Below are 16372 nucleotides of genomic sequence, written 5' to 3'. Positions count from 1 at the left end.
AAACATAGGATGAGCACAAGGCAAGGGACACATTCAGTCCTTTTGATAGATTAATTTTTTCATGAAATTTCGGCCAGTGTACGGGACTTGTGCTCACCCAGTATGGTAATGAATTTGGAGAGCTACACTGAGTAGAGTAATCCGGTTTCGTAAACCAGCTATAACGGCTGATGGAATCATCGTTACTTCCATGTTGGTTGGATGATCGTTCACCGCGGTTTCACTTAAAATTAGTGAAAAACATTAAAGGGCATATCTTATTTTATATATATTTTTTTCTTTCAAGGATTGAGAATAGTATTGTATTGTATTGTATTGTATTGTATTGTATTTATTAACATTCCATGGTATTCATACATTGCTTTACAGCTAGAATATGAAACAAGTCAAAAAACTTAATACTATTATAAAGTCTTAATTTATAGTCACAGTCTAGATCAAATATATACAGACGAGATTTACAATATAGTCTACTAGTATAACACAAAGTTTTTGTATCAATTTAATGAAGTGTTGTTGAATGTCATGGATTCACCTACAGAATAGAAGGAGTGAGAATTAGGTACTTCTTTAATTTGGCCCTAAATAATTTTATGTTTTGAGTTTCATTTTTTATATCGATAGGGAGGCTATTAAAAATGTTTACTGCCATATAACGCACTCCTTTTTGATAGCATGATAGACTTGCCGATGGAGTATGAAAGTCATTTTTGACGTGTATTTATGCTATGAACTGTTGAATTAGTTACAAAGTTTTCACGATTACATACGAGAAAGATTATATTAATGAAAAAATATACTGACAAGCCATGGGCATTATTTGTAGTTTTTTTAATATTCCTACACGATTCCCTAGATTTGGCACCTACCATTATTCTAATTACTATTTTTTGTAATAGAAATATACTGTTACTATCTGTGGAATTTCCCCAGAATATTATTCCAAAACTCATTACCGAGTGGAAGTATGCAAAGTATATTGTTTTTAAGGTATTGATATTTACTATCTTTTGCATAGATCTAATAGCAAAACAAGCTGAATTTAGTTTGGGGGTAATTTATTTAATATGATTTTTCCAATTTAACACATTATCGATTTTTAAGCGAAGAAATTTGGTTGTTGTTGTTTCTAATAGGGATCTATTGTTAATTATTGCGCTAGAAATTTGCGAGGTTGAATTTGGACAGGATTTAAATTGAATTATGTTAGTTTTGTTACAATTTAATACTAATTTATTGACTGAGAACCAGTCACATAGGTATTCTGGAGTCATATTGCCTTAGGCAATGCAGAAAGAGATTTATTTATCATGTGGCAACAGAGCCTGATGCATGTATTCCTAGAAACATGAAGGTAAGCTAGCAAATCGTTTTGTCCACTTGCAGAATGGTTCTCAGAATGTTTTGCTTGTTATTGCAGGACGTAATGGTGACCTCAGACTGACTGACGATCGGGAGATGTCAAGTGACGACGTTGCTGGCCTGTGGACGGGCTACCACAACGCGCTGGGGCTGAAGAAGTCCACGCCACCCGGCGCTAGAGAGCAGTCGGTGAGTGGGGTTCTCTTTTAATTATCGGAGGGGAGATAAAGGGGACTTTGAAACTGTGACGTTGCGTGTTTTGAACAGGTACACGCAACGTCCACTATTTTGTTGGTGTATGGCACCCATAGTCCTCGTAAAAAAAAAACTATCGAACTGCGTTTGAATACATTATTAAATTCGTCGTATTCCTTCAAGGGTAAGATCCTTTCGTTCAATAAATCCTGTCTGCCATAAAAATTAAATTCCAACAAAGAATCAGCAATAATTCAGTCTACTGACTCGTATTTCTCGCTTGCTCCCTGGTAAATGCACTGACACATGGTGGAAAAGCTGGGATGCGGGTTATCTCAAACTAGGCCTACCAGCGAATAGAGATTATAAAGAATGGACACTTCGCGTCGGTACTTTTGATGTAGCCGGACTGATTTCAATGACCTTCAAGCCAGCTAAAGCGTGAGATTCTGCTTTCTCCCTAGAGTTGGCGCTGACATCACACCAGCTAGCAGTCGACACAGCGGAAATATAACATATATAATTAATATATCTAGGCACATTATGTACTCAAATAAAATAAATTGGATCCATAAAATAATAAATCCGTCATTATCTGTAATCTCTAGACTCTAGAGTTCCTTTATAATGAGAGTTGAGACGTTGACCCCAACAACAATTAAAATATGTAATGATTTGATAGCGCTGAAAATGGAAAAACAAAACTCTTACGAGAAGTAAAACCATATACCTATATTATATTATATACAAATATTAAACGAATTCGATACTTAATTTTATAATGTATTATATTATTTTATAATATAATTTATTATATCTGAAATATAAAATATTATTATTACAACTAGTTTGTCACTGAGAAATAAGGAAAAAGCTGCTAACTTGAATTTATTTGAAGCAAAGCGTTACTGGATTATGCAATAAGATAGACGATGTTTGGATCCTGTGTCTCAACTCTATTCTCAAGCGTATGCTCGATTACACTAACCTCTAGCGTTTGAAAGTAGAACTATACGCTGGCGCACAGAGAAACAAAACACAGGAAAATTCGCTCAGTGTCCATTCTTTATAATCCCTATTCGCTGGGCCTACTATCACAGTCTAGTATACAGTCACGAAGCTTGAGTTGTTGAGGATACTGGGAACAATAGACGGTGCCGTACTATTTCGCATTGTCTGTGATGAGGCGATAGTAGCGATCCTAGTGGTTAGCAAGTATCTATGGATGCATATTCCCTACGTATTGAGCTTCGTGACTGTATATACTATACTGTGCTACTATTGTCTATGCTACACGAAGTTTAAAAATGATGTTTAATCATTTTTACGAAGTCTTGCATGACTGCCCGCTCTTCAAGATTAAAGATCATATTTCTGATCTCATTTTATAATCACTGAATCTTATTTGTGTAATCACACAATTCCAGTTAAATGTGAAACCACAGTCTAGTATATAGTCACGAAGCTTGAGTTGTGAGGGTGTTAGAAACAATAGACTGTACCGGTACTATTTCGCATTGTCTGTAATGAGGCGATATTAGCGATCCTAGTGGTTAGCAACTATCTATGGATGCATATTTACTACGTATTGAGCTTCGCGACTGTATATACCAGACTGTGGTGAAACATCACAAATTCGTGTCCCGTTTTCTCTTGTGTTCCTCTGGATATTGTTTTGAGTCTATTAGTCGAACTTCGATATGTCGAAGTGCTTCCGGAAATTGGTAATGCTTCGAGTTATCGAAAATTCGAGATATAGAAAATATGAAAAAGCAAAAAAAAAAAAATTAATTTAGATTATTATTATTATTGATGATGATAAAATAATACGCTTAACTTTCTACATAGAGGTCGAGGTTGTCCATAGACTCTTTCTTTGCTTTTCAGGACAACGGTTTTAGCAATTCAGAACAAAGTTCGAGAATACTAATTCTAAAAAGACATGTCATTATGTCCTCACAGTGGTGAACATTATGCTATACCGTTACGGTAGAGATAGTGATTGACGGAATAGGATTAGTACTAATGTGTTGATTCCTGGAGGACACTTTCAAAGGAAGAAGAATATTAACGAGAAATGCTTGTTAAAGTAATGGTATTTCATCACATTTAAATTTTACTTGCACATGTGTACATAACTTTAATTTTCACCTTAAAATCGAGCTAAGAATATGTATTTTCTACTGGGAAGAGAAGTATTAATCGAGATATCGAAAAAATCTAGTAATAGAACTCCGAGATATAGAACAATTATTGCATGTAAATTTGTATGATTCCGCCGGGATATTAAAATTACTTCGAGATATCGAAAGTCGAGTATAGAAGTTCGACTGTATTATATATACCGTAACTCATTTCTCGCGCGTAATCAACTGACGATAGCTCAGTTTGCTGGTGTTGTATCAATAAAAACATAATTGAAATGGCAAATGACTTGAAAATTAAAATCTAGTGCAGAAAATGAAAAAGTATAATGCGCTCTCTAGAATCAAGAGTCGTGAAATTTACATACAAAGATAGGCCTAATATCTCTCAATCCATAAACTTAGCAATTGTTAGCCCAGTACTTAAGTCAGATATATTGGATTCATTTTTATACCAAGTTGAAATAAACATTTCACTTGTCTGAACCTGTTAAAAAGTATTGACATTGTATCCACCAATTTAAGCGCACAATTTTACAGAAACAAACTTGCGTAGTAGTAATGAGCGCATAATATAAACTACATTGCACTGATAAGGTTCGCTTGGTAGTATGGCTGTTCAATACCAGATTGCTCTTACACCCAAATTAAGGGGAGAAGATATTTTTTGGTGAAAAATGAGTAAATTAAAAAAAAAATTCTTTAGAATACTCTGTGATATGTGTGGAATGCATTGCATAACATTTTTGTGGGTATTTGTGCCCTTAGCGGATGTTGAGACGACATTTTTAAACTTCCTGCGCTATGGATTTTTAAATCACTTGATCCTTTATCGTTGTTTCCGGCAACTTCATTTTTTTTTTTTTTGCTACATTGCCAAATAAAAATGGATATAATTTCTGAACTATTAAAGATACATGCATGAAATTAAGAACACACATTCTTTAGACTATTAGGAAACTTTTCTCTGTAACAGAATTTTGTTAATAGATTTCATTTTTAAAATATGCCCGTTTGTTTGCGAAAAAGGAAATAAAAAAGTGTTATTAAATTTTAATTGTTTATTTTACAAACGTAGGGACTAATATCAAAATTCTGTTAGACAGATTGTAGCGCATACTTTTGCAAGTACATTGCAAAAAATTGTTTGAATCTATATTTAAAAATGGTTTAGATATATCAGTTTTAGTAAAATCCTGCATTCGGTATATATATCTTTTTTTTTTCAAATTTGGGCCCCCAAATAATTTTTTCAAAATATTTATATTTGTTTGAGTTGCTATAGCTATGAGCTCTCTACATACAAAAAATTAATATTTTATACTAAATAGGAGAAAAGTTTTAAAAAATACCATCTTCTCCCCTTAAGAGAAACAAACTGTTTAAAATTACGCATATGGGTGTTTGTGAAATACCGAGCTGCAAGCTTTCCAGAGGTTAACATAGCCCTTCGCATGACCTATAAAGACTTCGTAGCACTTTCGACAGTCATGTCAGTTATTTGCTTCGTTGAATTCCCGAACGTCACTTACTCGTATATTCATCAATGAAAAACGTTTAAGGAAGGCATTCGGACTTGTGAAATATAGTTTTCTGTATACATGCTTTATGTTTGTTTCCAGTACCCAATTTTTACCTACCTTATCAAAACATTTGCATGAATACGATATATTTACATAAGAATTGGAAATAAAAATATTTTGTGCAGATGCTATGTTCATATTCAGAGAACTCTTCATTGTTGGCTCAATACGAAAAACAAAACAGCTAGAGAAGTAGCATTCAATTTTCCTGGTCGGAAATCGAAAGCAATCATTATTCGGATAGTTTAAGATGGATTGAATAATTAGTCTTCCTTTCGTGGATATATCAAATTGATGTCAGTAACAATAATCATGTGTTATTGAGCTTTGTTCGATGTGCTTCACCACATATATCGGGTATCGAACCCACAACATTCCAAGTCGGCAACCAGTCAGTCAACCTCAAGCCGATTTCATTAACATCCGTCAGAATGTGCGCATGCTCAGACAATCGTTTGAGTCCGCGCACGGAGTCATGAAAACGCTAGTCAATTTCAGTTTTATCGTTTGTTCTCGGTTAAGAAAGTCATTATAAATATGGGAACGCTGGAGAGCAATAACTTGTGGCAGACTCTTCTTGTTGCACACATTTATTTACGGTGCCTGACCCCAATCTCTCCTCTAACCTTTGTCTCCACCCCATTGCTGTCGTAGAGGTCGTCTCTGTCATAAGGCGGCGGGAATAATACTTTTTAACAGCAGATTTCATTACGACTTCAAGTACCTATTGCTTTGTCAAGGTGAATGATGATTACGGTTCACGCCATGTGGAGGTGAATTTCCTTCCCGAATCAAAATGGAAAGGAATATTTTATCTCGAATTACACTATAGCATATCTAGTTGCAAATTATGGGATAATCTGTAGTATTAATTAGGGATGGGCAAAAATAACCGGTTACTTTGATAACCGATTATTTTCATAATGTTAATCGGTTAATTGTTGGTTTATTTTGATAACCGATTATTTTCATAAGGTTAATCGGTTAATTAACGGTTTATTTTTATAACTGATTATTTTCATAAAGTTAATTGGCTAACTGTCGGTTTACTGTATTTTGATAACCGATTATTTCCATAAGGTTAACAGTTAATTGTCGGTTTATTTTGATAACCGAATATTTTCATAAGGTTAATCGGTTAATTAACGATTTATTTTGATGACCAATTATTTTCATAAAGTTAATTGGCTAACTGTCGGTTTACTGAATTTGATAACCGATTATTTCCATAAGGTTAATCAGTTAATTGTCGGTTTATTTTGATAACCAATTATTTTCATAAAGTTAATCGGCTGATTGTCGGTTTACTGTATTTTGATAACCGATTATTTCCATAAGGTTAATCGGTTAATTGTCGGTTTGTTTAGATAACCGATTATTTTCATGAGGTTAATCGGTTTCTTTTGATAACCAATTATTTTCACAAAGTTAATCGGTTAATTGTCGGTTTGTTTTGATAACCGATTATTTTCATAAGGTTAATCGATTAATTATCGGTTTATTTTGATAACCAATATTTTCATAAAGTTAATCGGCTAATTGTCGGTTTACTGTATTTTGATAACCGATTATTTCCATAAGGTTAATCGGTTAATTGTCGGTTTGTTTAGATAACCGATTATTTTCATAAGGTTAATCGATTAATTATCGGTTTCTTTTGATAACGAATTACTTTCATAAGATTAAACGGTTAATTATCGGTTTATTTTGATAGCCGATTATTTTCATAAGTTTAATCGGTTAATTATCGGTTTATTTTGATAGTCGATTATTTTCATAAGTTTAATCGGTTAATTATCGGTCTATTTTGATAGCCGATTATTTTCATATGGTTAATTGGTTAATTATCGGTTTATTTTGATAGTCGATTATTTTCATAAGGTTAATCGGTTAATTATCGGTTTATTTTGATGGCCGATTATTTTCATAAGGTTAATAGGTTAATTATCGGTTTATTTTGATAGCAGATTATTTTCATAAGGTTAATCAGTTAATTATTGGTTTATTTTGATAGTCGATGATTTTCATAAGGTTAATCGGTTAATTATCGGTTTATTGTGATAGTCGATTATTTTCATAAGGTTAATCGCTTAATTATGGGTTTATTTTGATAGCCGATTATTTTCATAAGATTAATAAGTTAATTATCGGTTTATTTTGATAGACGATTATTTTCATAAGTTTAACTTTCCTGCAACTCGATTTGTCAGTCAAGTAAACGAGACATCAAGTAATATCCGATCACAACCTGATTTGATCGACGTTTCTGCAACTGGCCATAAGTTTTTTAAGTTTTTGGCATTTTCAAATTGCATTTGTTTTTACTTACCTACTTATTACGTAAAGTAAACTCCAGAGAAAATATTTTCACACAAGACAATAATATTTGTTTGTTTGTTTTTTCGTGTATTTCCTATCTCTCTCTGTACAGTTTTACTTTTCTGCAAAATGATTGGATGACATTTTTATTCTGAGTCACTGTTTACAGATCAGTTTTGTATTATGAAGTATCGACAGGAACATAATAGAAAAGTGTGTTTATACTTATTAGAAATAATAAAAATAAGTTATTAAATAAACTAGATAAATTTCCTGAATTATTGAATATTCGTACACTCATAGTGTAGGCCTATGTATGTTGTCATTTAATTATGGCAAAAACCAGTACCGGTAAATGTGACAGATAATTGCTTTCAAAAAGGACTCATCCGTTTTAATAGATCCCTTGATAGACTCGTATAAGCCCCCCATGACTGTACATAATAGTTTTGAAACCACATTATTTGAGAGAAGGATTGTGTTGGAGTGGGGGGCAGGCAGACTCTTATTGAGTGCTTATGCTGGCAATTTTGGAAGAGGATAATGTCAGCCACTCATCATACTATGAGTAATACTGCTATGAATGGCCATGGAATTAACTCTAAAACACGAACAATCAAATAAATGTGTAGGCTAGCCACTTACTGGTCATTCCTCAGAAGTGTAAAACCTACTGCACGGATTTAATCCTGTGATTGTACTTGAATATGTATCAGATTAAAATAAATAATAATAATTTATAGTTCAGTTATTTGTAATGTCACTTTTTCATACCCACAGTTATTTAATATATATTGAGAGACGTCATACGTGATTTAATATATGTAGGGTTGCCAACTTTTCTTTGAAGAAAATATTACGGGAGATTAAGAAATCGACCAAATTTCACATTTAAAAAATTGGCGAAGTATTCAGTTCAGTTACTCAAAAAAAACTTTATTTTACACTTCGACAATTAGACTTAAATTAACAGTATTTTGAAACAGATCTTGTCTCGCGTAATAGTTGAAGTCAATTGCAGTTTGCAGCTCTGATTTGATTACATGTGTCGAGCTTCTGTTTCGAATATCTGTCCAGTAATTGTATGTCTAATAGAAAATTAATATACTCTGTAGCATATAGGGTTATGATTGTTAAGTTGCGGTAGGAATTTTGCCGTGTCATGGAGGCAGTTGTCTTTGACATTTCACATCTTCCCGTGCCATCTTCAGGGGAAAGGACGGGGAGGGAAGAAAAGAGAAAGAGAGCGTCTCATATTCCAACTGAGGAAGGTTAACCTACACCTTACATGACTACTTTATAATAATGATCTTTATCAAACGCGATTGTGTACATCTTTCAACCGTATTTTATTTGTTCATGTGACCTGGCTTGGGATCTCTCAGAGTGAGGGTGATTGTGGAGTATTGGTTGAATGTCCACCACTGTGGAGTAACGGTTAGCATGTTTGACCGTGAAATGAGCGGGCTCGGGTTCGAATCCTGGTTGGGAGAAATTACGTGGTTGGTGTTTTCCTGGGGTTTTCTCTCAATCAATTGAAGCAGAATTGCTGGGTAACTTTCGGTATTGGACCTCGGACTATTCATTTCGTCATCATTAATTCACATATGATCATCATCATCATCCATACCATAGCCTGGGTTAAGTTTACGGTACTGTGTGCTGTACTTGTACAAAAGCAAGGCCATTCGGCTACCCAATCATTCACGAGGGGAAACGGCAGAACTTCGAGAGAAACCTCTCATGCCCACTTTGTCGACCACAAATTCCTTCGTGACCCATAAAGGGATCGAATCCAGGTCGCCACGATGGAAGGCAGAGAGTTACGAGCGAGGTTTATGTGACTGCTACATTTAATATTACCGTACGAAATAAAATACGAACTTTTGTAATTTTCTTACAGAGTCCGTTGCTTCTGACTCAAGAAACAGGTTCAGTCCACGATGAAACATCATCTAGTGGTAACAAGGAAGATGAAGACGATGATGAGGATGAAGGAGAGGATAAAATTGATCCACAACAGTACGATCCAGAACGCCTTAAGGCATTTAATGTAAGTATAACCAATTATTTATTAAATCATAGGTTCACAACTATTTATATAGAAGTCGTTCTCGACGATCGAATAGTTGCCATGCTTGGCATAATATCACCGTTCACGGGTTCGAATCCTGCTGAAGGACGGTGAATTCTTCAGACAATAAAAATTCTTAGAATGGCGTCCTCTGGAATGGGAATGAAGCTGACGTCATTTTAGTGGATGAGAAGGCTCTTGGCTAAATTTACCAGTCATTTACTTTCGTATCAGAATCAAATTGTTAGTCAACACCCATCATCTTTTATCATCGAGATTAATGAATTTTGCCTTGCAGATGCCCCCATCTAAAAGCAAATTTTTCATATTGCCAGACTTGCAAAGTTCAGAAAGATCTTATCGACTGTATCTGCTTGTGTTAGCAATAAACCATGTTTTTTTAGTGTTAATGTTACGTTTCAGGTGCTTTAGTTATGAAAGATTCTTTAAAAATTATTTGACTGTAAGTTGAATGTACCATTTTGAACAGATAAAGTAATCCATGTTGAGTCTTTCGTACACTACTTTTAACACTTGAATATAAATAATTGATTAAATGGCGATCTTACTCGTGTTAATTGTGTAAGCATGTGTGGCTTACAGCTGTTTCGGTGTTTCTTCACACCATCCTCAGAGCCTACTAGATCTCGACGTCATCTCGAACTTCGCTGCCTGTTGTGTGGGTGCGTTCGATTGTTGAAATGTGGTGTCAAATAGTGTGTGTGTTCTGAAATCGATCTGTGTGTTGAGAATTTGATCAGGGTATGTTTTAGTGTATCTGTATACAGTGAAACCTGTCTAAAGTGGCCATCTGAAGTTACCTTGTAAAATGGCCGTTTTATCAGGTGGCCGCTTGATTAAGGTTAGGTTTTTTTTATGAATCAGCATGAAAATACTGAATTTCACTGACTTTTAGGACTGTGCGCGTACAACAATCATGCATATTAATGTCAGCGTGTTCCATTCTTGCAACTAGCCGTTTCAAAACTCGCTTGCGGTACCTCAGTTTAAATAACTGGATAATACCTTGATAAAGGGGCTGGAGGTGTGATGTGGTATTTGGGAGAAGAAACACCAATTTCATGGATCACATTGCGATTTTGTCGTTAAGCTTGGAATTGAAATCGCATAGCTAATTCTCTAACAATGATGATATCATCCGAGCTTTATTGTTGGCAGTCCACTTCACCCCCAATAAGCCCACGTCAACATTTTTCAAACATCTCTGTTTCAATGATTTCCCTATCGTTAAGAGTGGTTCTTTTTCTCCTGCAGCATTAAAACAAAAGAGCAGGGTTATTCTGTCATTTGCCAACTTCCCCCCTTTACACTCCTTTTTCTTAAAACTTAAGTTTTGTTAGGGAGGGTCCTGAAAAAAACCTGTTTCGTCAACACTGTAAATGTCTCTGAATTCATATTCCACAAGAATTGAAGGCAGTCTATTTTTTCCATTCTTCAATAACATTGGTTGCAATGTCACCTTCTTCACCAGACACAGAACGAAATGCAATGTTATGCCTTTTCTAAAGCATTCTAACCACTATTACTAGCAACAAAATTTCTTACATTGAGTTCTTTGGCAATTTCAATAGCTTTCTCTTGAACCATAAGCCCACTTATTGGCAATTTCTTCGCCCTCGCACACTTGAACCATTCGTAAACGAAATCATTCACATTACTATACACAGATTCTCTCTTCCTCTCATTCTTTTAATATTTCATCTTTATTCTTAATTATACCGTTTATTTGTATCCTTCCACATTTGAATATTTCTGCAATTTTTCTCGCAGATGTTCCCTTTTCACTCTCTTCAATCATTTTTCGTCTCGCCTATAAACTTAACACCACTCTAAATTTATTGTTAGACATGATTTCTCTCTAAAACTAACTTCACAATTCCTCTGAATCAAGTGAATGAAAAGAAGAAAAATTCGTAAAAGCTAGTCCATATAGAGAAAGATAGAAAGAGCAGAAAAAAAAATCGAATGGTTAACTACCTAAAACATACTGTGACATTTTCGATAGAAAAAGTCCGTGTTTCAATCCTTAAAAAACGAATAAGAATTTATAGCTGTGCAGGGTCGGAGTGGAAAGTGACAAAAGAGTCATAAAACAGTAACCAACTAACCCCAAAGATATGGAGGGTGTACTGTTGTACACTTAGCTATTGTCCTCTAACCATCGAAAAAATAGGTCAGACAGTATCTGTGAAAAGATTTTTTGTTGGACAGTGACCGTTATAGTCAGGTTCCAATCCAAATAGACCCGGCTGCTGGCCGGCGCATGAGGTGGCCGCTAAATAAAGAGAGAATTTGTATTGATCTTATGGAAAGTCCAATTGGTTCCAGAGAAAATTGGCCTTTTGGTCAGGTGGCCGTTTAAATGAAGTGACCGCAAAGGCAGCTTTCACTGTATTTCATATTGTTCTAGTGTGTTGATTTTTTGGGTTATATGTGTAACCAGAGGACATGATACATCTACATATGCCGAACACATAACTAATGCTAACCACACATACAATAACATAAATACAGACATGGAAATCCTACACATACAACCCAAAAACCAAAAACTCAACACACTAGAACAATATGAAATATACAGACACACTAAAACACACCCTAATCAAATTCTCAACACACGCACCAACACAACAGGCAGCGAAGTTCGAGATGACGCCGAGATCTAGTAGGTTCTGAGGATGGTGTGAAGAAGCATCGAAACAGCTGTAAGCCGCACATGCTAACACAACACGAGTAAGATCGCCATTTAATCAATTATTTAGATAAAGTAATGTTATTACTGCAGGTCAAAACAAACAATTATAATTACTTTTATAACAAGAGGAATATTAACTTTATAATGGGAATAAAGAAAGGAAAAAAAACAGGTGTTTGAAACCAATTAGTGCCACCCCGACACTTAGGGCAATGGGAACATTTTATATATGACACCAACTCTGACAATGAATACTTTTGCTGCTGGCAGCAATGTGCTAATACAGTGTCCCGGAAAAAAAAAGCCTATGAAATTATAAACAAAAGAGAACAAGCGAAACATAAAAGCAAACAAAATAAACAAGTCTGTAAGCAAAAACAGTAGTAATAGTCAATCCATTTACAGAGAGGATTGTTTCAAATCCATGTTGAAGTTCACATGCCTCTCTCACCCCCCACCCCCTCCTCCTGCTTCAAATTACTGTGGTTAAACCGGCACCCACCCCAGCATGCTGTTTCTGATGAAACATGACTTGTATTGATTGCCAAGAGTGATTCAGGATAACTGTAATAACAACATACTGCAACACAGTACCGCCTCCAGCTCAACAGACCTTCTTTGAAGTGATTATTGATGAATATGAAATATAGGCATAGTTTAAATATAGACAAATATGTATAAAGTTGGCATAAGTACAGTGTAACTAAATTTAGCGTTTGTATTTGAGTACAGTAGAACTTGGTTATAGAGACCTCGTTTTGTGCGACACCTCACCTATAACGTCAAATATTCTGTGGTCCCAACTAATTCCCCATAAGACGTATGCTTTTCTACCTTGCTTAATACGACAAACGTACATGCATCTACCTTGCATATAACGTCATTTTAACCTCAGTTTGGAATGCAATTTTCTAAGAACCAATGTATTTTAAGAAATATTTTGCTGAAATCTGGCAAATCCTTTACTGTTCCCTTCTATCATAGACCTCTAGAATGCAGGCAGATTCCCCATCCCATTGTAACCTGCCCGAATTCATGCGGTATTAATGGTACCTGCATGCGGTCAGTTTCGACAGGAAGTTTTCACTAAGTGCACGCAGTTTAACGCAGTATGGCCACTAAAAGAAGTGAGTGACACTTTAGAAGCCATTAGAATTGTGAACATTTCTATGAAGCTAGAGGAGGGAGTATGAAGGTAGGAGAAGGAGCAGTGAAATTGCAACTGAAACAATGAACATAGAATTTAATTTAGAAAGTGTATATTGGGCAAGTAGGAGACAACAGAATAAAATGACTGATTACTTCACTCCTCAGTAAATAAGTTTGGTGAATAATGAACAAACTGTTTTAATACAGGATACTGTATTTATTTGTACATGTATTTTATTGTGTTCATGGTATGCTTAAAAGTGAATACATAAATCTAAAATAAGCCTAATTATGTTTATTATTTTTCATTTTCCACCTCACTAGACTGATAATATGAATCTCGGTTACTACGACACTCGTTTATAACAACATAATTTTCAAGGTCCCTTGGATGTCGTATAACCAAGTTCTACTGTATTTTCATTACATGCCTGTATTCTTTTTTTTATCTCTTTCTGTTCGTGTATTAGTAGATCCTACAGTTCCAATTTTCACTTTATTTTTTTCAATAAATACCTAATACATACAGTTTCCCCCTTCTGTAGGATAGGTCAGCACATTTTCAAGGTTTTTGGAGCACTTGAATATTGTTTTTCTATGTCACTGATAGATGACTAAAACTGGTTGAATGTTAAGTACTTCCATGATATTCAAGACGAGTTAGATTCAATTTTTTCTATTACTGGGTAGTGATAAAAGTGGAAGAAGAAAGAATATCCTACTCATTGGAGCTTTATCTATGGTTAATAGTCACGCAAGTGTATTTAGCCATTTATAATAATCTTAACTAAGTCTTAGTAGGCTACGTTCTCCCCCAATTTTTAATTTGAAGATGAAAGTGATGCAATCTTCGAAACGTGGTGATCTTCATAAGAAGACCTCCTGGTAATAGGATATACTTACTTACTGGCTTTTAAAGAACCCAGAGGTTCATTGCCGTCCTCCCATAAGCCTGCTATCGGTTCCTATCCTGAGCAAGATTAATCCAGTCTTTACAATCACATCCCACTTTCCTCAAATCCATTTTAATATTATCCTCCCATCTACGCCTCGGCTTCCAGAAGGTCTTTTTCCCCTCTGGCCTCCCAACGAACACACTGTAAGCATTTCTGGATTCACCCATACATGCTACATGCCCTGCCCATCTCTAACGTCTGAATTTAATCAATGTTCCTAATTATGTCAGGTGAAGAATACAATGCATGCATGAACATTGGACATTATGTAACTTTCTCCATTGTCCTGTAACTTCATCCCTCTCAGCCTCAAATATTTTCCTAAGCACTTTATTCTCAAATACCCTTAACATCTGTTCCTTCCTCAAAGTGAGAGTCCAAGTTTCACAACTATACAGAACAACCAGTAATATAACTGCTTTATAAATCCTAATTTTCAGGTTTTTTGACAGCAGACTGGATGACAAAAGCTTCTCAATCAGATAATAACACGCATTTCCCATATTTATTTTGCGTTTAATTTGATAATAGGATATTAGTTTCATCAACCTAGATGCTGCAGCACAGAAAATAGGCTCAAAGTAAATGAGGGTAAAACCAAGTATATGGAGGTATCAATAAATCTCTCAGAAATGGAGTACCTTGAAGTAGGAGGATACAAATTTGAAAAAGTCACCGAATTTAAGTACCTAGGTTCATAGTTACATCAGCTAATAATGTGAGTGCAGAAATCCAACATAGACTCCTCACAGCAAATAGATGCTATCATGGACTTCAAAAACAATTAAGATCACATGATATCAGCCTCAACACTAAGTACAAATTATATAAAACATTAATAAGACCAGTCTTGCTTTTTTGGATCTGAAACTTGGGCAGTTGGCAGTGCCGACAATTGTAGGCTGAGTGTATTTGAGAGAAAGGTTCTGAGGACGATATACAGACCAGTAAATGATGAGGGCAGTTGGAGGAAAAGGTATAACTATAAATTATACCAACTTTTTAAAGAACCTGATGTTTGCAGAGAAATTAAAGCTAAGAGAGTTTGGTGGCTGGGCCATATCTGTAGGAAGGATGAAAATGATCCTGGCAAGAAATTGACTCTCACTATACCTTTTGGCACCAGAAAAGTAGGGAGACCTCAGCTAAGATGGCTGGATGAAATGGAGAAGGATATAATAGCAGAAGGTGTTAGAGGATGGAAAACAAAAGTGTTAGATCGAAGGACATGGAAAAGCATCGTTGGAGCGGTCAAGGCTGGAACCCAGCTGTAGAACCAAAGAAGAAGAAGGATATTACAAAAACATTTTATTGATGTTAAACTTTCTGTGTTTCAGATGTTTGTTCGTTTGTTTGTGGACGAGAACTTGGACCGCATAGTACCAATATCCAAGCAGCCTAAGGAGAAGATTCAAGCGATAATCGACTCGTGTACACGGCAGTTTCCAGAGTTTGCAGAGAGGGCACGCAAGAGAATCAGGACATACCTCAAGTCATGTCGCAGAAACAAGAGGTCCAGGGAGACTAACGGAGCCTGGGATGCTGTAAGGATTGTGAGGATCAAAACCAGAACTACCTTCCTAAAACTATCTGATTTTATCCTGTAGTGTCCACCCGAAATTCCCGCGAAGCATGTAGAGTTCAATGGAACCTACCTCCATACAACTCCATCTCATTACTCTGTGTAGGAAGTAGCATGAGGGCATTCCTTGTGTAGGACAAAATGAATGCTTTTACAAGAATGTGGATTGAAAGAGATAAGACTGCTCATGCGAGCTGCGAAGACCAGATTCAGGATACTGTAGCTAAGCAGCTCCCTCTGCTTTTCAGTCACAATCTTGGACGCGATATGTTAGTGGATTATGAGCAGA

General features: G+C 35.5%; 1 protein-coding gene across 2 annotated transcripts in view; it reads left to right on the top strand.

The window, feature by feature from the left end:
- LOC138695801 (nucleolar protein 4-like) overlaps nt 1-16372 on the top strand; it is a 927536-nt gene that overhangs the window by 901065 nt on the left and 10099 nt on the right. The window contains exons 5-7 of one of the 2 annotated variants that reach the window (XM_069820005.1): nt 1421-1551; nt 9507-9656; nt 15839-16045. In XM_069820005.1, coding sequence (XP_069676106.1) covers nt 1421-1551; nt 9507-9656; nt 15839-16045 — 488 coding nt within the window. Of the gene's footprint in view, nt 1-1420; nt 1552-9506; nt 9657-15838; nt 16055-16372 lie in introns of both variants that reach the window. The other variant, XM_069820004.1, reaches the window with a different exon arrangement.

Source organism: Periplaneta americana, chromosome 3 (assembly GCF_040183065.1).
Source record: "Periplaneta americana isolate PAMFEO1 chromosome 3, P.americana_PAMFEO1_priV1, whole genome shotgun sequence".
NCBI classification, from domain to species: domain Eukaryota; kingdom Metazoa; phylum Arthropoda; class Insecta; order Blattodea; family Blattidae; genus Periplaneta; species Periplaneta americana.
The sequence above is the reverse complement of the archived record's forward strand: the minus strand, read 5'-3'. Positions and strand labels throughout refer to the sequence as shown.